At 39.6% G+C, this 23,717-nt stretch overlaps 2 protein-coding genes across 4 annotated transcripts in view; one reads left to right on the top strand and one right to left on the bottom strand.

Annotated features, from left to right (window-relative positions):
- Nucleotides 1–349: 349 nt before the first annotated feature.
- On the bottom strand, nt 350–9,656 carry LOC129188783 (gastrula zinc finger protein XlCGF57.1-like). Its single transcript, XM_054789787.1, has 2 exons — nt 9,219–9,656; nt 350–2,664 (listed from the first exon to the last, which is right to left on the bottom strand). The coding sequence occupies exons 1-2, from the start codon at nt 9,409–9,411 to the stop codon at nt 1,433–1,435; spliced, it is 1,425 nt and encodes a 474-aa protein (XP_054645762.1). The 5' UTR covers nt 9,412–9,656; the 3' UTR covers nt 350–1,432.
- A 3,626-nt stretch (nt 9,657–13,282) lies between these two features.
- Nucleotides 13,283–23,717, top strand: part of fryl (furry homolog, like) — a 108,322-nt gene continuing 97,887 nt past the window's right edge. For 2 of the 3 annotated variants that reach the window (XM_054788773.1, XM_054788772.1), the window contains exon 1: nt 13,283–13,470. The gene's annotated coding sequence lies outside the window, so the exon portion shown is untranslated. Of the gene's footprint in view, nt 13,471–20,602; nt 20,668–23,717 lie in introns of those variants that run through there. The other variant, XM_054788774.1, reaches the window with a different exon arrangement.

The following is a 23,717-nucleotide window of genomic DNA, read 5'->3' as shown; positions in this document are numbered from 1 at the left end:
GCAAAGAATGCACCCCCTTGCAAAAAATGGGGGCCCCAAAGGATTGTGGTGCCCTACGCACAACACTTGTTCTGTGTGTAAACACGGGCGGCTCTGTCTAATTAGTTACGTCAACAATGTAAAACAAAGTTGAAAGCTACTGAGCAGAAATTAAAGATGTGAACAAACACAACTTGAGGCTTGAGATCAGCATCGGGGTCTCTCCATGTAAGAGTTTTCGCCATCCACTTTGACGACTGTGTCTCAGGACCAACAAGTTTTGATTCATAAATAAGCATATAGCAATAAAAACAACTTAAATTGACTAACGCTGACCTCAAAACATGGCCAGTTGTTAAGCACTCGGTTGGCCACTGCATAGACCACCACTAGGGGGCGGTTTACTGTAGCTAACCATGCGAGGAGGCCCGCCGGCCAGCCATAGTTTTTAAACCGCATTGTTCTTCGTTTTCTTTTTTGGGGACGCTAATATCTATGACGTCACAACGCTGCTCGCGACCGGTCTCCTGTCATAGTGACGGGAATTCCGTCTCTTTTAACCAGAGAGACGATTGTGACAACAGCATTTCCACACAAAAAAAGTCTCTATGATTTTATTTCATTATCATACAAAATGAAATCCAGTAACAGTAATGTGTCTATAAACATTTTATATTATTGATGGATTACAGCATTAGTCATTTGCACAAATGCAGTCCACGCATGAAATATTTACTGAATGTTTTGCAAATGTGCACAACTTTAGAACCCAAAAAAAACTACACACCAGAAGATGACAAGCACCACATAAAGTTTATATGCTGTAATCTAGGACTGCAACTAATGATTATTTTAATAAACAATTTATTGCTTTTTCAATTCATCGGATTTAAAAAAGCCATTTTTAATTTCCGCCTATGCAAAGAAGTGCACAAATGCCAGGTTGCTGCAGGAATATTCTGTTAAAATAGTGTTAAATAATCCAAATGTACAAGTTTGTCAAATAGCTTCAGTAAAACAAGAAATGTACACAAAAATACAATCATGATCATTTTCTAAGTTAATTAATCTGAAGCTTGTTGTTTCAATTAATGGAGTAATCAGTTATTCCATAGATGGACCAATAGTGGTTGAGTCCGCAACATATCAGAAAAGAGGCAAAAATGCTGTTTTCCAAAGTCAAAGCTGATATGTGTGACTAGCTTGTTTTGGCTAAAGCACAAATATAATAGGTCTGCTTTAATGGATGACTAAGGAAATGAAAAAATATTCACATTTGAGAGGCTGAAATCAGAGGCTATTTACATATTTAAATTTAAAAAAAGATTAATAGATACCAAAATAGTTGTTGATTACTTGGATCAATTAATCAATTCATTGTTGCAGCTCTACTGTAATCACAATCACTGTTTGAGTTTCTTGCTAATTAAACTGTTTGGATGCTGTTAAAAAGTCAAAATGTCTTAATTACTGTTACACATTTATGTCTGGTGACCTGAAACTTATAAGTAAACCTTTTATTGCACATGTTGCAACTGAACGGCTTCTCGCCAGTGTGCGTTCTCATGTGTGTCTCCACAGACCGTTTACAAGTGAATCTTTTGGGACAAAGCGAGCATGGATATTTTTCCTCTACCATGTGCAATCTCGTGTGTATCATCATATTCTCCTTTCTAGAGAAACTTTTCATACAAACGGAACAGGTAAAGGGTTTCTCGCCAGTGTGTATTCTCATGTGTACTGTCAAACTTCCCCTCTGGGTGAACAATTTCCCACATTCTGGGCAGTCAAAGTGTTTGCTATTAGTCTGATGTTTCGTATCACCTTTAGAGTCCTTATTACTCTGTAAAGGTTCTTTGGCATCGTCACTGCGATCGGTCTCAGAAGAGTGTGACATCATGTTGTTCATATATGACAGTGGAGCAAAGCTGATGTCTGCATGTGATCTTCCACATTGCTCTCCATCATTTTCTGTTCTCATGTGTTGAGTTGAGATGTCATGTCTTGAGGTCAAATGTTGTGCTCCTGTGTGTTTTCTCATGTGGACCGTCATGTCATAGTTATCTCTGAATCTTTTAGCACAAATTGAACAGGAAAAGGGCCTCTCCCCCGTGTGTATGAGCATGTGTCTTTTCAAATTCGCCTTTAAGGAGAATCTTTTAGCGCAAACAGAGCAAGGAAAGGGTTTCTCTCCAGTGTGTATTCTCATGTGTATTGTCAAATTTCCCCTTTGGTCAAATGTTTTCCCACATTCAGAGCAGTCAAACAAGTGTTTGTTGTCTGTGTGATGTCTCACATCACCTTTAGAGTCTTTATTACTCACTGGAGGTCCTTTGTCGTCACCGCTGACATCGGTCTCAGAAGAGAGTGACATCATGTCGTCTCCATAAGAATCTGTTGTCATGTGTTGAGTCACAGGGTCTGCCCCTCTGTTGTCCTCTCTTTGACAGTGTTGAAGCTGTGAGGACTGAACTTTGTCTTCATCGTCCTCACTCTTCATATCGACACCAGTAAATATCAACTTGGTGATGTCCACCTCCTCCAGCCCCTGTAGCTGCTCCCATGATTCCCCCTCTTCTTCTTTAATGTGGGAGGGCTCTGGCTCCTTCTGCCCCAAATTGGCACTCCACTTCTGCTGCTCACAGGGCAACTGTTCTTCACTCCCCACCAACACCTGCTGGGTGTCTGCAGGACAACAAACAACTTTTGCTCAGCTCACTGTTAAGAACAGACCAGTAGCTTCCAAAAACTGTGAGGTGAGAAAACAATTTCATTCTAAACACTTTTTTTTCAGACCAGCGTTAATTGTGTGTTAGCTGACAGTTTCAACTGCTCACTTGCAGTCTTCAGAGTGGTCACGTCATGGCAATTGAAATACAGAAACGTACCCAGAGGACCATAATCCGGGATGAAGGGGCCTTTTCACTCACACATCTGGGATGCGGTCCTAAAGAAGTCAGACAGCAGATGGCGTTGTCGCCCTGTAGCGCCAACATCTGTATAAATCAGCTGACAAGACAGTCACAGAAACATCACATGACCACTCTGGAGAAGACTGCAAGCGAGCAGTCAAAACTGTCAGGTATGAAAAACTAGCTAACACTGGTCTGAAAAAATAAGAACTGTTTAGATGGGGGTGGGCCGCACGGTGGCCAACACAAGAACAGCCTGGAGATCAGGAATATCTGGGTTCGATTTTCCCTTGGGCATTTCTGTGTGGAGTTTGCATGTTCTCCCCGTGTGTGTGGGGGTTTTCTCCGGGTACTCCAGCTTCCTCCCAAATTCCCAAAAACATGCATGTTAGTTTAATTGGAGACTCTAAATTGTCCATAGGTATGAATGTGAGTGTGAATGGTTGTTTGTCTATATGTGCCCTGCCATTGGCTGGCGACCAGTCCAGGGTGTATCCCGCCTGTCGCCCGAAGTCAGCTGGGATAGGCTCCAGCATGCTCCCGCAACCCTAATGAGGATGAAGCGGTATAAAAAATGGATGGATGGGATAGATGGGGGTGTAATGATTCGTTTTATTCATGATTCGATTAGTATTACGATTCGTGGTTGCCAATACGATTCAAGGATTGGTTCATTTACAACCATACGATCTGAAACGATTAAGTAACTTTAAATCAATTCAGTAACTTTTTAGCCAAAAATTCAACCAGTGACTGAAATAAATACCTGGATACCGGACAGTGCAGGACGTCACCAACAGGCAGTCTGTAATGTTTAAGGTCTTTATCTTAAAGTGCTAAAGAAGCACATCCATATAAAGCCTGCTGTGCTCAAATCAAATGCTTCATTTCCTGGTATCGCTTAAATCGATAGATTACCTTTTAAACGATGTTAGATTGATATATATGTCGTCCTGAATGGAAACTTCAGAATCCAGATTGATGTAGTTGAATCGTAGTAATATAAATCGATGCGTCGATGTAGTGAATGAATCGTTGCGCCCCTAGTTTATAATGTAATTATGATAGACCAAATGAACCTCATTTGAGAAAACAATTTATTGACTTTTTCCCCTGACTACAATATAACATTTTTTGTTTAAACACCCAAAAAGGATAAACCTGGCTGGAGGTATGTGGGACAGACTAATTTGGTTTGGTTTGGTATTAGTTTATTTGAACATGAAGGTTACAATGGAATACATCTCATGAATCATTCTTTGACAGTTTCACATGTCCAAAAGGAGTAGGAAGAAGCAAAGCTTATTTAATCCTACCCCGTCTATTCCACATCTATTACAACACTTGTTATTCACTTCCTGCGTTCCATGTCATGTTTTCTGTGATAATCAGAATACTAATACATAAAAGATGACAGTAGGACCAAGAAAAAATAATGTATATATAAATTAAATATGAATAAAAAAACAGAGTTTTTTCCTTTTTATTTTTTCCCCTCTTTTTCCCTCCCCTTTCCTTAAAAAAAAAACAAAAGCAAAAAAAAAAAAAAATATATATATATATATATATATGTAAATATATACATATAAAACGAACCTGACAGAACATCATTGTGATGATCAAGACTCTTCTGCCTTGTATTTAGCAAACATCAACTGCTTGTATTGTTTTTTGAATGTGCTCATCTCTGTACATTGTTTGAGTTCCTTACTCAATCCGTTCCATAATTTAATTCCACACACTGAAATGCTGTGTTTTCAGCGTAGTTCTCGCGTATAAATGTTTCAAGTTTAATTTTTCTCTAAGATCATATTTCTCCTCTCTGATTGAGAAATACAGTCGAGTTGTTATTAACTTTATGCATTATTCTGGCGGTTTGAAAGTTTACTAAATCTGCAAATTTTAATATCTGTGATTTTAAAAATAAAGGGTTTGTGTGTTCTCTATACTTGGCATTAGGAATTATCCTCACCGATCTTTTTTGCAGTACAGTGAGTAAGTGAAGATTGCGTTTGTAATTATTACCCCATATCTCCACACAACATGTTAAATATGGTAATACTAAGGAACAGTACAGAGTGTGGAGTGATTTTTGATCCAGAACATATAGACCCTTTCCAAAAAATTAGAATGTCATGGAAAAGTTGTTTAATTTCCATAATTCCATTCAAAAAGTTAAACTTTCATAGATTATAGATTCAGGGCCCACAATTTAAACGATTTCAAGTGTTTATTTGTTTATTTTTACGTAATTTGGGCTTCCAGCTCATAAAACCCACGAAAACAGGAATTCAAAAAATTAGAATACTGTGAAGAAATCACCATTTACTTCTCAGTTTTTGCAGGAAAAAAAGAAAGAAATTAGGATCACATCAAATCAATCAAAATATGGTACTTTCAAAACGATATGTCAATCTTCAATACTTGGTTGGGAATCTCTTTGCCTTAATCACTGCCTCGATGCGACGTGGCATTGAAGCAATCAGCCTGTGGCATTGCCTGGGAGTTATGGAAGCCCAGATTTCCTTAATTCTTGCTGTCAGCTCTTCTTTGTTGTTGGGTCTGGTGCCCCTCATTTTCCTCTTGAGAATACCCCATAGATTCTCAATGGGGTTTTGGTCCGGTGAGTTGGCTGGCCAGTCAAGCACTGTGATGGCATGGGCATCAAACCAGGTTTTGCTGCTTCTGGCGGTATGGGCAGGGGCCAGGTCCTGCTGGAAGATGAAATCTGCATCTCCATACAGATCCTCAGCAGAAGGAATCATGAAGTCCTCTAAAACATTCTGGTAGACTGTTGCGGTGACCTTGGATTTAAGAAAGCAGAGTTTACCAACACCTGCACTGGACATTGCACCCCAAATCATGCCGGACTGTGGATATTTCACACTGGACCTCAGGCATCTTGGGTTCTGTTCCTCACCAGTCTTCCTCCAAACCCTTGGACCGTGATTCCCAAATGAAAGGCACACTTTACTTTCATCGGAAAAGAGGACCTTGGACCACTGGCCAACAGTCCAGTCTTTCTTCTCCTTGGCCCAGTGGAGACGCTTCCTACGTTGGCTCAGGTTCAGAAGTGGCTTGACCCGAGGAACCCGACAGTTGTAGCCCATCTCCAAGATGCGTCTGAATGTGGTGGTTTTTGAAGCTGTGACTCCCGCCTCATTCCACTCTTTCTGGATCTCTGCCAGATTCTTGAATCTTCCCTGTTTGATAATCCGCTGAAGCCCACAGTCATCTCTTTTGCTGGTGCATCTTTTCCTGCCATATTTTGCCCTTCCTCTAGACCTTCCATTGATATGCTTGGACACAGCACTCTGTGAACAACCAGCCTCCTTAGCTATGAACTTTTGTGGCTTACCCATCCTATGGAGGGTATCAATGATGGTCTTCTGGCCAGTTGTCATGTCTGCAGTCTTCCCCATATTGAACCGAACTGAGACAATTGAACCAAACTGAAGCAATTTAATGACACCTGGGGAAGCCTGTGCAGGTGATTTGACTTTAGTAGATGATTAGTGTGTGACACTGTTTAAAACATTCATTCCCTGCAAAATTTGGGCTGATTTCTTCACAGTATTTCGTGGGTTTAATGAGCTGGAAGCCCAAATTATGTAAAAATAAACAAATACTTGAAATCGTTTAAATTGTGGGCCCTGTATCTATAATCTATGTAAGTTTAACTTTTTGAATGGAATTATGGAAATTAAACAACTTTTCCATGACATTCTAATTTTTTGGATCTGTGTTTTGCTTTATTCAATATAGAGATATTTCTCGCCACCTTTTGTTGTACATATTTAATATGAGATTTCCAACTCATTTTTTCGTCTATGACCCCCAGGAATTTATATTCTTCCTCTTATTCAATATCCACTCCATTAATTTGTATTTGCTCGTATATCTCCTTTCTGCTATTTCCAAATAGCATTATTTTAGTTTTACTTACCTCCTTCATGTCATTCCTGTTAGCGTTTCAGACCATGAAACCTCACTATTTCATGGTAGTCTGCTTTCTTTATGTTGTTCTTTATAATACTATTTAAGATGCCCCAAGTTGCTCTCATGTTATTTTTGTTCTTATCAAGTACATGGCTATAATATTCCCTCTTACACACTCTCAAGATAGTCGTCAGCTTATTTTTGTAAGTCTTATACTTTTGTTCTGCTTCTGTAGTTTGTTGAATGATGAATGTCCTGTATAATGTGTTCTTCTTCTTACAGGCGTTTTTTAGTCCTTTTGTCATCCATGGCTGGTTGTTTTTCTTTTGCTTCTTGGACTTTTCTCGCCAGGGACAGTTCTTATCGTAGAGCTCCATATAAGTACGTAGAAAGTTGTCATACGCTTCCTCCACATCTTTTGCACTGTAAACCCTCTCCCAACTTTGTTCTTCTAGATCTTTCCTGAAGGCACAGATGCTGTTCTCTGTACGCAGTCTGTGAAATGTCTTTTTTTCCTCCACCTGTCTTTTATTATAATGTTCATTGTAAATTGTAAACACTGGAAGATGATCACTGATGTCACTAATTAGCAGGCCACTGATAGTATTATTATCAAAGTCATAGGTGAATATATTGTCGATAAGGGTGGCACAGTGGTCTGTTATTCTGCTTGGTCTAATGATTTTAGGATATAAACTCAAGCTGTACATTGTATCTGTGAAGTCGTCTATTTCCTTGCACTTGTGTGAGTTCAAAAGGTCAATATTGAGGTCTCCACACATAAAAATAGTTTTTTGACCTATGTCTGTAAACGTTGTCTTAATCCAATCCTCAAACATTACAATCTTTGACTTTGGAGTTCTATACACACAACTTATTGACACATTTTTGCTTTTTTCTTTACAGATTTCAATTGTTGTACATTCTAAAATGTTATCAATGACAAATGACTTATTTTTTTTTACCATTTTGTAGTTCAGATGTTTGTCCACGTATACGGCCACACCTCCTCCATTTGAATTGTTCCTGTTTGCACACATCATTTCATATCCTTCTAGCTCGAAGTCCATTTCTTTGTTGGTATTGATCCAAGTTTCTGAGATTGCTATTACTTTGAAAGGTTCTTTGAATTGATTCAAATATTGTTTGATGTTAGTGAAGTTTGCATACATGCTTCTGCTGTTTAAGTGGATGATGATCACTTGTTGTCGTTGATGAAACTGTTGTTATATTGCTCCTCCGTATAATAACAGCAGTCATTTGTAATATGAGAGAAAAAATTTGAATCCGGATCAATGTCTTTTTCCATATCCAATTGTTTGTGATCTGTAAAGTGAAAAGTGTCCAATTGTGGATCTTGTAGCATGTTAGAGCTGTACTCTTCCATGTGGGGTAACCTCAATATCCTTCTAGGTCCTTGATGTTTTTGACAACAAGAACTTTGGCCTCTGGTCCTCCATTTGCTTTGATGAAGATTTTGCAGTTTGCACTCCATGTTCTTTGGATCTTTCCTTGCTTCCTCAGATCACATGCTTTCTTTGCAATTTCAGCGTTGCGCTTTGTAAGGTGGTCATTCATGTAGACGTTTGTTCCTTTCAGCTTCCTTCCTTGTTTCAGCAAAGCAGCCTTAAATTTCCTGTTAGTGAATTTGACGATGACGACGGGTGTAGTACGGTTCCTACCATACAGTGGGATACAAGTATCGATACATTGGATGTCTACAGCCACCTCCTTCGATTGCAAAAAATCCACAACTTGTTGCTCCTTTGAGGCGACATCCATTTCATCTGGGTCATCAGTATTCGCCACTGCTCTGGCATAGGACCTTGGTTTGATTCGAAGCCCCGTCATGACCATGTCATTCATTCGTGTATTCTGGTCCTTGTCATCTATGGTGGTTTTCAGCTGCTCAATGATTTTATCTTTTTCTTCACATTCTTTTTTGAGAGTGGCCTGTAATTCTTTGTTCTTCACTGTCAGGTTTTGCACTTCCTTCCTTAATAACCCTAAATCATTTTGCAGTGCTTTATTCTCCGCTCTGTGACCTTGAATTTCCTTCTTTAGGGACCCTATTTCTGTTTGCGTCTCACAATGGACCCCTCTCAAACCTTGAACGTCCTTCCTTAGGGACCCTATTTCTTTGTGCATCTCACCGCTGACTCCTCTCAGACCTTGAACTTCCTCTCTCAGACTATGCATTAGTAGTAAGATTACATTAACGTCAGGCAGGAGCCGTGTGATGTTTGTCCCAGTGGTGTTGCCGTACCACATCCGTCGAGTGACGAAAATTGGATAATGAAAATAATTCACGAAACAAAAGTACCCTGTTCATTAGGTGTTTTGAAGTAAATTATGATAAATGATTAGGTACAAAGAAGTCAAACAAACCTGATCTGTGTAACCGAACTTGAGGTTTGAGAACAGCGTCCAGTATTTCGCGTTGTCGCTCCGTTTCCTCTTTTGTTCTAGAAAGTTCTTCCTCGTACTCTGCTATGGTTCTTTCAAATAGTCCGAATATCTCCTCAACAGCAGCATTTAGTCGTTGCTCCATCAACGCTCTCAACATTTGGACTTTACACATTTTCCACGCAATCACACTACTAGCTCTTTGCTTAGCAACGCGTGATAACCTCTGTAGCTAGCGAGCAAGCGGACTAAAAAGGTTAATTTAAAAGAGTTTTGCCGTCCACTTTGACGAGTTTATCTCAGCTAAAAAGCACTCTACCATACGTCACACATATGTGATGAAAAAAAGTACAAACTCAACAACAACAGACACTTCTCGTTGGCTCTCAGGCAAGTGATGTCGCTAACTTCCGCATTTTCTTCTTCGTTTATTGGCGGACTACAACCATATCTTAGAAGTGTATGCCGCCACCCACTGTATTATGTAATATGCCTCTTTGTACTGTTTAAAGTCTACAAATTAAACCAGTTTTGAACAAAAAGAAAATAAAGCCCCCCATATCCACCTCTGATTCTCTCCCCAGCCTAAATACCTCCTATACTCCATTCCCTACTTGCTTCCGCAATCCTCACCTTTAATCTCTATCTGCCCTGTATTGCTGACACTGGAATATTACATGTTCGACCGACTCTACCACTTCACATATCTCAGTTTCCGACTTGTTTAGTTTTAAAAGTGTATTTTGTCCTGTGTGTCCTAATCTTAGCCGGGTAAAAATGGTTTGTTTCTTACTACATTTACGTAAGGTAAATACATTTACTTAAGGTAAAGGAATTTAAGGTTCTGTCTGATTTCACTGATTTTTGAATTGCATAAAAATATCTCCCTTTATTGTCTGTGTCCCATTCTTCTTGCCACATCGCAACCACACAGATTTATGAACGATTTTGCCTCTGCTCTGCCAAACTGAATTTTAATGAAATTGTCGTTGATTGTTTTTTTTTTAGCAAGTTTATCGGCAGTTTCATTTCCATTAACTTCTCATTTTCATCTTCGGTTGATATTTTGTGATAGCTAACGGGTAAAAGGCATCAAAATGCTACAATCTACCGGGGTTCTAAGAAGAGAGGCGATTGTGACAACAGTGTTTATACAAAAAAATACCACGCTGTGGGAAAATCCACGTAATTTTATTTCATTGAAACACCATGTGATAATCCAGTGACAGTAATGTAATAAACACTGGAACTCCACTCCTGCTGCTCAGAGGGAACCTCTTTTTGAGTCCTGCACTACAACATAGAAAACCAAAAAAAAAAAACAAAGTTTTGAGTGGGTAAAATGTAGTGGTTAAAACAACAGCTGCCCGACTAGGGCCCAATGTGATTTTTTTTTTTCATTGGGCCAAGAATTCCTGGCGGCGCCCGTGGTGTGAGTTATATGAACAAGTAAGTGAGCTTGATGATTATCTTGTACATTAAAGTTAGTGTTCAATCTTGAAGATTTTATTTATATTGGCGTTCCAATCCTCACAGTGAAAACCTGTCAATGTATGTGCGTGTTCTGTGTGCTGTTCTGCTGCCCTCTATCTGCCATGTGTTGCAGCACACCACCGAATCTACGAGGAGGAGCTAATTGACACCTGCGTGCAATTATCAGCCAGCCCTCTCAAGCCACATTGTTACCTGCTCCTCCCAGCATTGTACTCTTGTGTCTTGCAACTCTCTTGTCAATTCTGCTTCTGCTTATTGTAATTATCACAATGTCCCCTGCCAGGCCTTTTTTCTGTAGTGGTGAGTGCTAGTTTGCCTGTAATTCCTGCTAGGTTCTCAGCAGTGTTTTCGGTTTTTGTTCCCTCTCTGCTACCCTTTTTTGCAGCACCTTTAGTTCCATTTTCCCCCTGCTTGTTTTCTGTGCTAGCAGTGTCTTTTTTCCCTGTGACTAGGCCCGTGTAGTTTGTATTGTATTGTATTTGTACTTTATTTATCCCACAGCGGGAATTTTTTTTGTGTTTTGTGTTGTACTTTGCAATTTTGTGTTTCTGTATTTTTTTCCACCTTGTGGTCACCTTTTCATAATTTTTTGTTTCACGGACTGACTCGTCTCTACAATTGGGATCCAGTACTCTTGGCTTTAGCCAATCGTAACACGTGTCAGGATGAGACAGTGGGGGATTCCTCCGAAAATGAAGCTTTATCGCTAGTTGTATTTTAATACTTTGGATACTGCTTTATCATGTTAAACTTCCTCTTTCAATTTGGTATCAATTTAATATGCAGACTTAAATCATAGTGATTGCAAGTGGACAAAAGTGAAGCTCAAGTTCAACCCATTCAAATGGAAGGATCCCAACAACCAGCTGAAATAAAATGTATGTTGGACGAATACTTATTTATTTCATTGCTCATGTAAAACTTTGATCAAAATTTGACCATGCAAAATACACGTTTTTTAACCAGAATTACTATAGAATTAATTGGCCAATTAAACATGTTTAATATTTCAAGTTAATGAAGATTTAAAAAGATGTATGTTTAAGTGTGCAGGAGTAGGGGGTACATAGCTTCAAGTCAAATGGCTGAAGGGGTACGCGACTGTGAACTGTCTAAATAGTTTGTTGTTGTTCTGCAGACGTCCAGCAGGTGTCAATGGAGAGTCAAGAACAGGTTCCCTCTGAGCACCAGGAGTGGAGCTCGTGTGGGGTAGCAGGAGCCAGAGTCCCCCATGAAGATGAGGAAGTGCACTTGACAACAGAAACTGATGGAGATCATTATGGAGATTTATCCTAAAGACCAGACAGACTCTTAGTGCCACTGTCATATATGACAAGATGCCACATTCTTCTCATCACAGTGACAACACCAAAGAACCCTTGGAGATTAATAAGGACTCTGATATAAGCTAATGTGAGACAAACACATTGACTGCTCTGAATGTGGGGAATAATTTTTTTTTTTAAATAAAATGTGGAAATATAAAAGGCACACGAGAACACGAAAGAAACATTTTACTTCATCGGTGTGTGCTAAAAGTTTATGCTTTTAAAAGGACATGATGAAGGATACAGGTTTTAACATCTTTCCCTGTTCAGTTTGCTAGAAAAGATTCAGACATAAAATTCTTGATGCACGTAGAATGGAAATGCACACGGATGAGTTTGAGAGGCCTTTCCCTGCTCAGTATGTGCAAAATGCATCTATAAATGTAATATGATAAAACAGATGAGAACATGCATGTACCAGCAAATCTTTGGGTGCGGTTTGCAGCAGTCTGATTGGATAACTGCTTTGAGCGTTTTATTTCAATGGCCCCATTTGAAAAGTCTATACCTGTTCACATATACACCACTGCAGCACGTGTCAAACTCGTGCCCTGGAGGGCCGAGACGCTGCAGGTTTTCTCTCCAACCAGTTTCTTCAGCAGGTGATTTAATTGATGAGCTCCTTCCCTCAAACTGAAGGTGTTGATCATTAAAATCACCTGCTTTAGTGACTGGCTGGAAAGAAAACCTGCAGTGTCTCGTTCCTCCATGGCACGAGTTTGACACCCCTGCACTACAGTCTTGAGTTAACATTTTTACATGGTGCTACAAATGGTATCACAGAATAAAAGTTTCTAAATATTTCGTAGAAAATGGAATCAAGAGTGGGGGGCGGGAGGGGTAGGTGATTTGCTCAAGGGCACCTCGACAGTTGTCAGCATCTCTCCAACAACCTGTTGCAATTGCACATTACTAATATTGTACCGCAATGATAAAATTCAGTTGAGTGCGTATTTCAGGGTATCTTCCTTTTAATATATTTTGTGTCCTTGATTAATTGTCTTGCGTGTGCAAGTCATAACCGCCCGCCGCCTGATGTTCCGGTGTACGCTGTTTTTGAAACGAGTGAGCCCATGTGAATGTCACCCCTAGGATGTTGTCCAATCAACGGCTCGCTTTCTCTGGACGGACATTTATTTGCTCAAATGGAAAGCTATATGCTATGTAGGCGTCCAAGAGTATAGCTAATCACAATAAAGAAGGCGGGGCTAAGCAACCACAGGCTGCTCTGACAGAGAAGCACTTTCAACACCGAAGCAGATTGAGGAGGAAGAAAAAAAAAATCACACCACTACGCAAATCCTTCCAATGGAGGAGGGCCAGGACGTTGAAGCTTGCTCGGCGAATGAAAAGAATGTCTGCGAGCTAGCTAAATAGCGCAAACAACTAACAGGGAAGAGGAGGATAAAGTTGTAAGTAACGCTTTGTGTGTTTCAAAATGTGAGCCGACTGGGACGAGGTGGTTGCATCCTGATGTAGTCAACGCTAACTTTGTCGTTGAGGGTTAAACGCAGCCTTAGCATGCTAAACATTGACTTTTTAGTAGACTGTAACAGTCTAATAACTCTTCTTTTTTCTGATTTCAACCTTGTCGCATTGTTTGCCATCACTTTTTTGAGCACTTGCGGTAAAGCTGAGTGGCAGTTAGCATTGCAGCCCGTGTTAAACATTAACTTCAAACTTGCTGTTGTTGCTAACTAGCATCTCTCTTTTACATTAGCACTTTACCATAATACAGTAGCAACGATATTTGTAGTTAGCGCAGATCTACTGTGGATGTTACTTAAAGTCTACATGCTAATGTTTTGTTTTTGTAATGATTGAAAAGCATGGCGTATTTTGTTTATGCACAACATAATTGGAAAAAAGTACAGACACACACACTTAAAAACATACAGTGATTGTCTTGAAAGGAGTAACATCTCAACATTTATCTTTGCAAGAGGCCACTCTTTACAAAGACGGCTTGTTTGGAGGGACTTACATGTCCAAGCTTATATACATTGGCACAAAAGAGACCCGATACAACTAGAATAAACATGCACAATTACACACACGTATAAAAACAAGCAGTGATTTTCTTGATCCGAACATTTATTTCTGCAAGAGGTCACTTTTTGCAAAACACACTCGCAGGGACTTGTGTGTTCAAGCTTGGTGGTGCTTATACACATTGGCACAATACAGACAGACAGACAGACAGACAGACAGAGAGAGAGGTTGAGCTGTCATCTTTATGACCAACTTTGAACTGAGGACTTTATTCTCCCCTGGCAGCAGTGTCAGTGTTACATTGAGGCATTTGTTTGCCATGTGTAGTTTTTACGGACTACATGCACTTAAGTGCTTTAAATTGTTGCAACCCATGTAGGCAGGTGGGTACGGAGGGACAGTTTTGACCAACGCCAACACTAACACAAACATGTGCATGTACAGCGTAGCAGAATCAGGGAGACACTGTTATGTGATAGCTCTTTGCCAGTTATACACAGTAACTCACATTTAATGAGAGAAATCAGTTGAAAGATTCCAAATTAACCCAGAAAGTAAAAACCTGCGGCATACTCACTCAAGTAAAGGCCTGTCATGTAATTAATGCGATCGCTCCTCTCGCCATGCATCATACAGTATGTTGAGCGTGGATCATAATCATGTTATCGTCATATAGTGTATGTATGTATATACACTGTATATAATATATAATCATCATATAAATGATGATGAAAGGGATAAATGAACATTTAAGGTTACTTTTACCTTCATTGAAGGCATGATTCTTAAAGGAAAACTGCCCTTTTTATTTTGCCCATCATCCACAATCCTTATGTGAAACATGAACATATATTTCATTCCCTTTTCTGTGTGTTCTAAAGAGAGAAAATGATTTAGCATGAGGGAGCTAATGCACGTTGTATGGGACACACATATTTCGACTATAAAGCCCTCTAAAAAACCTCTAACAACGTTTTATCGTTTTATGTACATGCTGTGATCATGCATTAACAGGTACATGCATGATAACTTGTAATACTTAGAGTATTTTGCCTTATTTTGATCATTTTACACATTACCAGAACTTCTTTCCTAGGTGCATTGATTTCACATAGCCGATAGGAACTAACACTACTTCCGTCATCAGCATCAGCAGCATAGAAAGTGTGTCTGTTTGCTATTACTAATCATGACAGACTTCGTGAGAGCAGCCGCAGCCACCGAAGACTACTTGTGGACAAATAATGAACCAGAACCTTATCTTTTGAGCCTGAATAAATGTCGGATGAGCTACAGGTTATCAGGTAACGACACCCCCTTACGCCCATTAGCGCTAATGCTAAAAATTTCATATATATGTGTGTATATATATATATATATATATATATATATATATATATATATATATATATATATATATATATATATATATATATAGTGAAAACAGTCACTTATAATGTCTGCTCTCATTGGGATGCCGACTGATGGAATGGCTGTATCTTTCAGCACAAGACTTGAGTTGGTGCTCCCCGTTGAGCTGGTAAATTTAGCATAGTCGTCAGGTAAAAAATGCTGACAGCAAACGAGCATATTGCTGAGTCTTTGTAGTGATGTCGTCGGGTCTAAGTTGAGAGCTGATATCCACTTCTACAGTCTGTCCCGTTGTTTAATTGGTAGCATATGGAATCCCAAAGTTGACCAACTTTTCGGCTTATTGCCACAACCTTCTAGAATACACGTGCGAGGCAGGATTTATAACCGAGTGTTAACTTTTCAAAACTCACAAACAACTCAGCCGCAGCTGCAGTAGGTAGCGTACCGCTAGAGTTAATCCGCCAGAAAAATGTAGTTCTTCGTGTTAGCGTAGCTGCTACAATAACAATATCTCTGTAGCTTGGTTAATATAAAGGTCAGTTATGTAAATGGAACATTAATGTTTATTTTTTAGGGCTATAGAGTCAAAATAGGTGTATTCTGTGACGTGCATTGTTAGCTCCCTCATGCTAACTCGTTTTCTATCTTTAGAACGCACAGAAAAAGAAAAGAAATATGTGTTTATGTTTCGCATAAGGATTGTGGATGATTGGCAAAATTAAAAAAAAAAAGTGCAGTTTTCCTTTTAACGTGACTGAAAACAGGAAGGCGGCGTTGGTTGATCTCGCTGTCACATTGTGTCTTCAATGAAGGTAAAAGTGAGGTAAATATTCATTTATCCCTTTCATTTGTCATTTATATGCATTTTCAATTGTTTTATGCATGTAAAACTATCATTGTAAAACATTTTTGACAGTCAACCACGAATGACACCATAGACAGGCGATGTCACGAAGCTACTTCCGGTTGCAGATACCATTTTGTTTAGTTAGCTAATAGGATGCTAGCAAGGAAGGACGTTTTGTGACAAAAAATACATTAATACTGTTGGACTTGTGCGGTATATTAACAACACGACAAGGCGCGTGCCATATTGTACGTTAACCAAAGAATACGCGCAAACCGAAGCAAAAGTGTGGCGTAAATATTTGATGTTAACCAAAAAACACGCTAACCAGGGCAGATGCTAACCAAGGTTCCACTGTAAATATAAATGACGAATTAAAGGGATGAACATTTAAGGTTACTTTTACCTTCACTGAAGACATGATTGTTGACAAAGACAGCAATGTGACAGCAAAATCAACACGGACACCATCTTAGTCTTTTGATAGGAGTTATTTCTTGAATTCAGTAGTGTTTCTCACCTCAAGTCTCTCCTTTTCTTTTGATCACGCCTGTAAAATAACAAAATGGAGCCAAAGAAAGTTGCAAGTGCCAGCATTTGAAAAAGAAGGTGAGAAACACTAAGTTCAAGAAATAATGCATAGGGAAACACATGGGTGGTGTCCGTGGAGCTCATAGCAAAACACGAAGTTGGTATCTGTGTTTATCTTGCTGCCACATTGCCGTCGTCAACAATCATGTCTTCTGTCTCGGGTAAAGTAACCTTGAATGTTGGTTTATTCCTTTCATTTGTCATTTATATGGATTTCGAATTGTTTTTGTCACGTAAAACTGTATTTGTAAATCTATAAAAATGTGTTTTGAGTAGGCCTGTTACAATAATCAATAAATCAATGTTTTTTGGCGCTAGCCAGTGTACACACTAGAGCCTGACTGATATGGAATTTTTTTAGCAAAAATAAGTAATTACTAATAAGCTAATAGCATTCGCTGCCGTTTGACTGATGATCACACCGTGAGCCTCAAAAACTCACCGTACTCCATAACGTGTTTGTTCTTCAAATGCTTTTTTGTTCTTCAAATGTTTGTTCTTGAGAGCTTTTTTACTTGCTACGCCCACAAGATAGTTTTCGTGGCATGTGTTGGCAGTTAAGTTCCAGACGGCAGACATTTTTGTTTTTGTTTTGGCACTCTTGCGCAGTGTGAAGGAAAGTGGGAGGAGGACGCTGCCCAAGACGTTAGTTAGGGCAAGACGCTACACTGCACGCTGGCATCGCTGATGGCTGCAATAGTACAAGCCAGAGGTGATCAGTTTTTGTGATCGCCATTCAAAGGCATTTATTGGCATATGCCAATCACATGATTTTCTTTTCACGGAAATCGGACGATACTGATCGGTGGTCGATCGGCTTAATTTTTCTACTCAAAATATTGCTGAATCTGAAAATATTCAGTATTTTGTCAGTAATAAGTTTACAAGAACACTAATGGCGTTAGATAATAACAGGCCGGTACAGTTAATAAACGGTGTTATGATGGTGATGATGTTTGACCCTAGAACAGATTATTTCTATTTCTGTTATTTCCTGTGTGGACAATAATTGAAAAAGCTTCATACCAGAGCACAGATGTGCTGCGTATTCTCTTGACAACCCCCCTCCCCCCAATTCAAAGAACACATTCTCATGGTAGCAATGGTCATCAGAGGGGAAATTCTCATGATTGGTGTGTTAGTTTGGATTAATCTGCGGAGACATTAAAGGCATTGAAGAGCATGTGTGGATGGATGAAAACACGGAGCTCCAGCTAAAATGCTGCAACTGAGCCCCTCACCCCCCACTCCACTAAGCTGCGCTGCATGGATTAACAATGTAGTCAGCATTTGAGTGAACAAAAAAAAATGTCTAAAAAATGCTCACGTAACATCAAAACACATCCTGTCTTAAGAGTCGTTGGTAGTGGACATTTTTTCCTCGAATTTGTTCAGTGAATGGCGCCCTCCCCTACCCTCCGCCTGTTTCTGCTGACTGTCATGTTGCACTGCAGAAAGTGTGTTAAACGCTGGCTCAGGACTGGTAACTCGGGACTAAAGCAAATATTTGGTCTGATGAAGGCCCTTCAGCACCTGCTTCAATGCCCCCAAACCTCCATTCAGTCGTCGCTTCACCTGTTTGAACGTGGGCCGACTATTTTTTTTTATTCCAGTAATTGTCAGTTCACAGTAGATTAATTAAAACCAAAAGCTAGTCTCGCCATGTTGTATTTGCATTTAAAGGTCTCATATTGCATTATGATGCTAGGTTAGCCTATTCGCTGAAGAAAAACAAAATGATCAAACTGAGAGCAGAAAGCAGAGCTCAAGACTTAATTTTAAGATGTCTTCCATGAACTGGTATACATGGGGCGGGCTGATCTATCTAGATGTAGGTTTGAGGCCGTATCATGTTCATGTCCTCGTCAAACTGTCATGATGTCAAACTGCAACTTCAACTATGACAGTTTGAGCACCTCTTCTCTCTTAAGTGGAGCAAACAAGTGAGGGAGATGATAGATTTTTCTCATGTTTAGTTCTCATTAACAGGCTCTAGGGACATATTACTGTTAGAACATCATCAAAAAGTTTGACATAAGTGTGGGCTTTAAAATCATTTGGAAATATTTTGACTGTTTCTATTGTAAAATACTGCAGAACTTACTGAGCTTTTGAGTTGTTTCTAGTTTCTTTCACTGATTGCATCGAGTACAGTGCACCAAGAGCAGAGTCAAGCTAGAAATAAACCATAATTGAGCCCTGCTGAGGAAGATTACCCTGAGCTTGAGCTTAATTGATGTTTGGGTCTGCCTTGGCCAAGGAAACCACTCTCTTCTTTTGCCATCAAGTTGGGCCGCAAGAGTTTTCACCATATTTAGCTATGGCGCACCGTTCCCACATTCAAATTTGGGCTTATGCTCGTCATCCGGGGGTAAGGAAAAGGAATGTGTGCTGAAACCCAAAGGTTAACCTTCCGTCACTTTCCTCACCAGTTGGGACAAGCGAGTCATGTTTCCTGTTGAGGAAGACGTGGTGATTACAGCCGGCCTAAGCCTGTCATTTAGTGCTGGTTTGAGCCACATATAGGCCCACGCTCCTTTTTCTCCAATTGACTTGTGCTACAAGTTTGGCCTTGCAAGTGTTCACTTTTCTTGCGCTTGTGTAACTGCGCTTCCTATATAAGGCTCAAGACTGCCACAGAAATGTACACTGGAGCCTCTGAGGTGCAGCACGATCTGTTCTGAGATGCTAGTAGACCTTCCTAGTCGACCTCTGATTGTTGTTAAAAACTAATTTTCGTGTAAGAAATAATAAAGTCTGTTCTGTAGTCAAAACCTTTTGAACTGTATAAGCAATTTTTCAAGTAACATTAATTTTTGTAACCCTCATTCAAGTGTAAAAATAATTTACAGGGACCGTATGCAGCGAGTTCCTCCAGCTGCCTAGAGGGCAGCATCATTTAAACGTATTGCTAGCATTATATCCCGCCTCTTCCTGATTTGGGTACGCTGTTGTAACAAAGGCATGCACACTAGTTATGTTTGTGGTCAGCTAATGATAGCCATTTGGCAAAGTGTACCTACAAATGTTAGCTATTATTGAATATATAGCCTGGTGTCATGTATAGCCTAACAACATGACTGCAAATTGTCGATCCCGACACTGCTTTGTGAATACTAACAGCTGTGAGTGACAGCCATGAACGCTAGTTATTTTATTTGGGCCGAATGAAAATTTTCGACAGTTTTTATGCTGTGTAATAGTAGCAGCTGGCTGACCTAATCGTTCTTCCCAGTGGAACACAATGGATTTTAATGGGACTTAATATATCAATACTTGCAGGGCCCCAGACTGCAAGTAAATTACTGCATTTTGCGACGAAAATATGAGACATTGCGAGTGAATTATTCATGTACTCGCACACGTTCGACCAGATAAAAGCATTGAGTTGACAGGGGATGTCCCTTTTTATTACCGTGAGAAAAATAGTCTGTGAAATGGGGAGTCATTTGACTACAGATTGTCACAGTCTAAGCCTATCGATGCCAGCCTATCGATCGCTCACGTTTGACTCGCATTGAAGTTCGACTATTCTACCATCTTCGTTTACACATGGCTCCACTGTCTCTCTGTCAGCAGCAAGCTCGCTAGCTAGCTATAGTTATCCATCTAGTCTCTGCTCCATGGATGCCAACTGTGACTCTTCACCTAGTCTCTGGTCGACGGAGTCCAAATGTGACCTTTTTTTTTTTTTTTTTTTTTTAACCGCAATGACATTTTGTCTTTAGAACAAACAAGCAACGCGGTTCATTTGGAGCTTGTGTATGTCCCACAGAGAAGCCACGATAACTGTCACGTTCATGGGGTACGTGCTAACATACTTTTTTAAAAGTGTCTCTTAACAACCATTTTAACAATGACGTCTTGTCTTCAAAACACTAGTTGTGTATCTAAGTTGTTTAACAAACACGTAGTGTGTCCAGCTATCACAGGATCTGAACATGTAGCTCCTGAACTACCAGTAGCTCACCGATGATCAGATGAGTAGCTCACCAAAGAATATTTGCTTTAACTCCTCGTGTTTATTATAACTGTTAAGTCCAGACATGATGCCTAATGACCACGAAATATCATAAAGACAATGAGCACACTGTTTGAGTGGAGATGTACTTTGTAAATAAAGTACAATGTAAATGTTGGCAAAAAGGCAAAAAGGTTGGTTGGCACTGCCAACAAGGTGCCTCTTATTAATTTTTTACAGAATTTGGCAACCTTACCAGTTCATTTGGCCAATTAATTTTATTATTATTGAATATTTTTTGTTGCTGACAAACTTGTGCTCCACACTTCAGCCTAGTAGTTGACAGTAACGTGCAAATGAGGTAGTTTGCCAACCCACACTAATTCCTAAAGAAGAAGAAAGGAGACAAACATCAAAGAAGACGATGGAAAGACGGCGGTATTGGAGTTCTAATGTACAAGTATATGATGCCACCAATGAGGCCTTCCAGAAGCTAGGGACACAAACAAGGTGGATAGAGAAAAGACAGTTGTCATTCATTGTTTGAGTATTTATCAGTAATACAGTGAAAATGAGAAGAAATGTGAATATTTACGTTGCAAGTCAATTTCCGTGTGCGCCCCTACATTTTCTGTTTGCTCTCCTAAAATTTTAAGTTAGGGGCCAATGTGCTCCCAGTAAAGGTAGTTAGCCTGGAGCCCTGTGTTCGTCCTTCTGTCCCACATATCCCACTCTAATAATAATGAGTGGGACAGAAGGACAAACACGTCAGAAACATTAGCATAGTAATCTGAGTACAGCGCTAATCTCAGTCACCTTTTTACTGCAACATCATGCTAGGTTAGTCTATTTGCAGAAGAAAAACAAAATTATAAAACATACAGCTCCCACATCTGTAGGTAACTGTACTGTATTTTAAGATACTTTGCAAGTCAATTTCTGTGTTCGCCCCTAAATTTCCTGCTCACGCTCCTAAAATTTTAAGTTGGGGGCCACGGTGCTCCTGCTAAAAAAAAAAAAAAAAAAAAAAGGAGGTTTTCTGGAGCCCTGGTTTGCGGCTGGATCAGCACTGCTGCTATTGTTGAAGATTTGTGATGGAAAATTTCAGTGCCGTTTAACAAGTATAAAAAGAAGTTAACCAGTGTTAATAGAGAAACATAAAAAAATAAAAACTGCATTTGATGACTGGCGAGAACTTATATGGACAGGTGAAAGTCTTACTGTTTTGAATGTGTGTTCACCTATGTCACTTAAGAAAAAGACAAAGCAAAAACACACCTAGCTGTTGTAACGCTGACCCTGACCTTTTGTGAGACCTAGCTGAGCTGTGTGGGGCCCCCCCAGTTGTTCCTGCAGGAGCTTAGACTAGGACTTTAGCAATGACGCTGTATGTGTACAAGACTGTGGTGCACACGAGGCAGTCCCTCCAGTCTCTTTCTTCCAGTATCCTTGCTTGTTGCACTTCAGAAAATTGCAGGGTGCATCATCAGTTCAGGTTGAGTTAAACATTGATCAGATTGTTTTTGCCCCACTGACCTTTACACCGCCTCCTCCTCCCTGGAGTGTTGTACTTGCGTCATCTGTAATGTCTAATCGCACAGAGTTCAAAGTCATTAATCTGCTTGAAGATTGGCGGACTTTGTAAAATATTTTTAGCCACATAAGAGAAATGCGTGGGCTTTGAACGGGAACAGGAAGCTCTGAGTGTAACAGTTTGACTCACGTTTTTGTGTGTGTTGTTTGTCTGAAGAATTGAAACGGGAAGTCAGACGGGTCTCTTGATATCAATGCTGGCACATTCTCACCACCTTTGCACAAGACTGCAGTGGATGTTCTCACACCCCAACTTCTCTGTCTGTCTGCTGTGTGACTCAGTGGCTTGGCCTTCCTTCCTTTGCAGTTTGCCAATGGTTACAATGCATTTCATCTACTGTCTGCGTATCTCTTCTTTATAATACTTTATTGCTTTAGTGGAGCCTTAACGATTGAACACAAGTTGCTTGTTTCCCCTTTAATGTAGAAATAATGGAAATATAAATTATACATAAATAATTCCATTATTTTACTGTAACATACAAACAATGGTTTAAGTGACATTTTAACACTTGGGTCATGCAAGTGTAAACATAAGTTAAGCACTGTTAAAAGTAGGGCTGCAGGATTCCTCATAAAATGTGAATCAGTGCAGCTTGAGTCCTTGTGTAAAATGCAATGTTTGTTTGTAATGAAGCTTATTAAGTAAAACTTAAAATACTTGAAGAGTTGCATTGCAGATATGCCTCACAAGTGTAGTGAAGTGGAAAAGGGGGTTGGGGTGGTGGGACAAATTTGATGATTTATCAAAGAAATCAATAGAAAGACTAATGCACACAACATGGTTTCCCCCTAGGATTTTCTGAAGCTGGGGTGGTGGGCTGCATGGGACTGCCGCCGCTGTGTCGTGCCGCTGCTGCGTCTGCATTTTTTTTTTTATTATGACAAACAACCATTTTTGTTATAGAACTCTGTCTTGTATAAAGAGTATAAATTGAGATTCCAGGGTTATGATAGAACAGGTGTATTCAACTTGCAGCAATATTAAATCTACTTTGACAAAAAGAAGAGTTTATGTGACTGCCAACATATAATTATGCAGTACTTTATTTACAAGGTATATCTCCACTCAGTGTGCTTATTTGTCATTAAATACAGGCGTCATGTTTGAATATGAATATACATTCATAAAATATATTACTTATTATTATACTTATTACTTATTATTATACTTATTGTTTTCAAGTTTAAAAAAATCATTTTAAGGTGCAGCGGCTTTTATGGTGTAGTGGCAGGCTGCCACGATCAGTTAAATGTAGCAGAAACCCTGCAAAATCAAAACCCGTGGCTTCCACGCTCAA

Source organism: Dunckerocampus dactyliophorus, chromosome 10, assembly GCF_027744805.1.
Source record: "Dunckerocampus dactyliophorus isolate RoL2022-P2 chromosome 10, RoL_Ddac_1.1, whole genome shotgun sequence".
NCBI classification, from domain to species: Eukaryota; Metazoa; Chordata; class Actinopteri; order Syngnathiformes; family Syngnathidae; genus Dunckerocampus; species Dunckerocampus dactyliophorus.
This window is presented reverse-complemented; position numbering and strand designations above follow the sequence as displayed.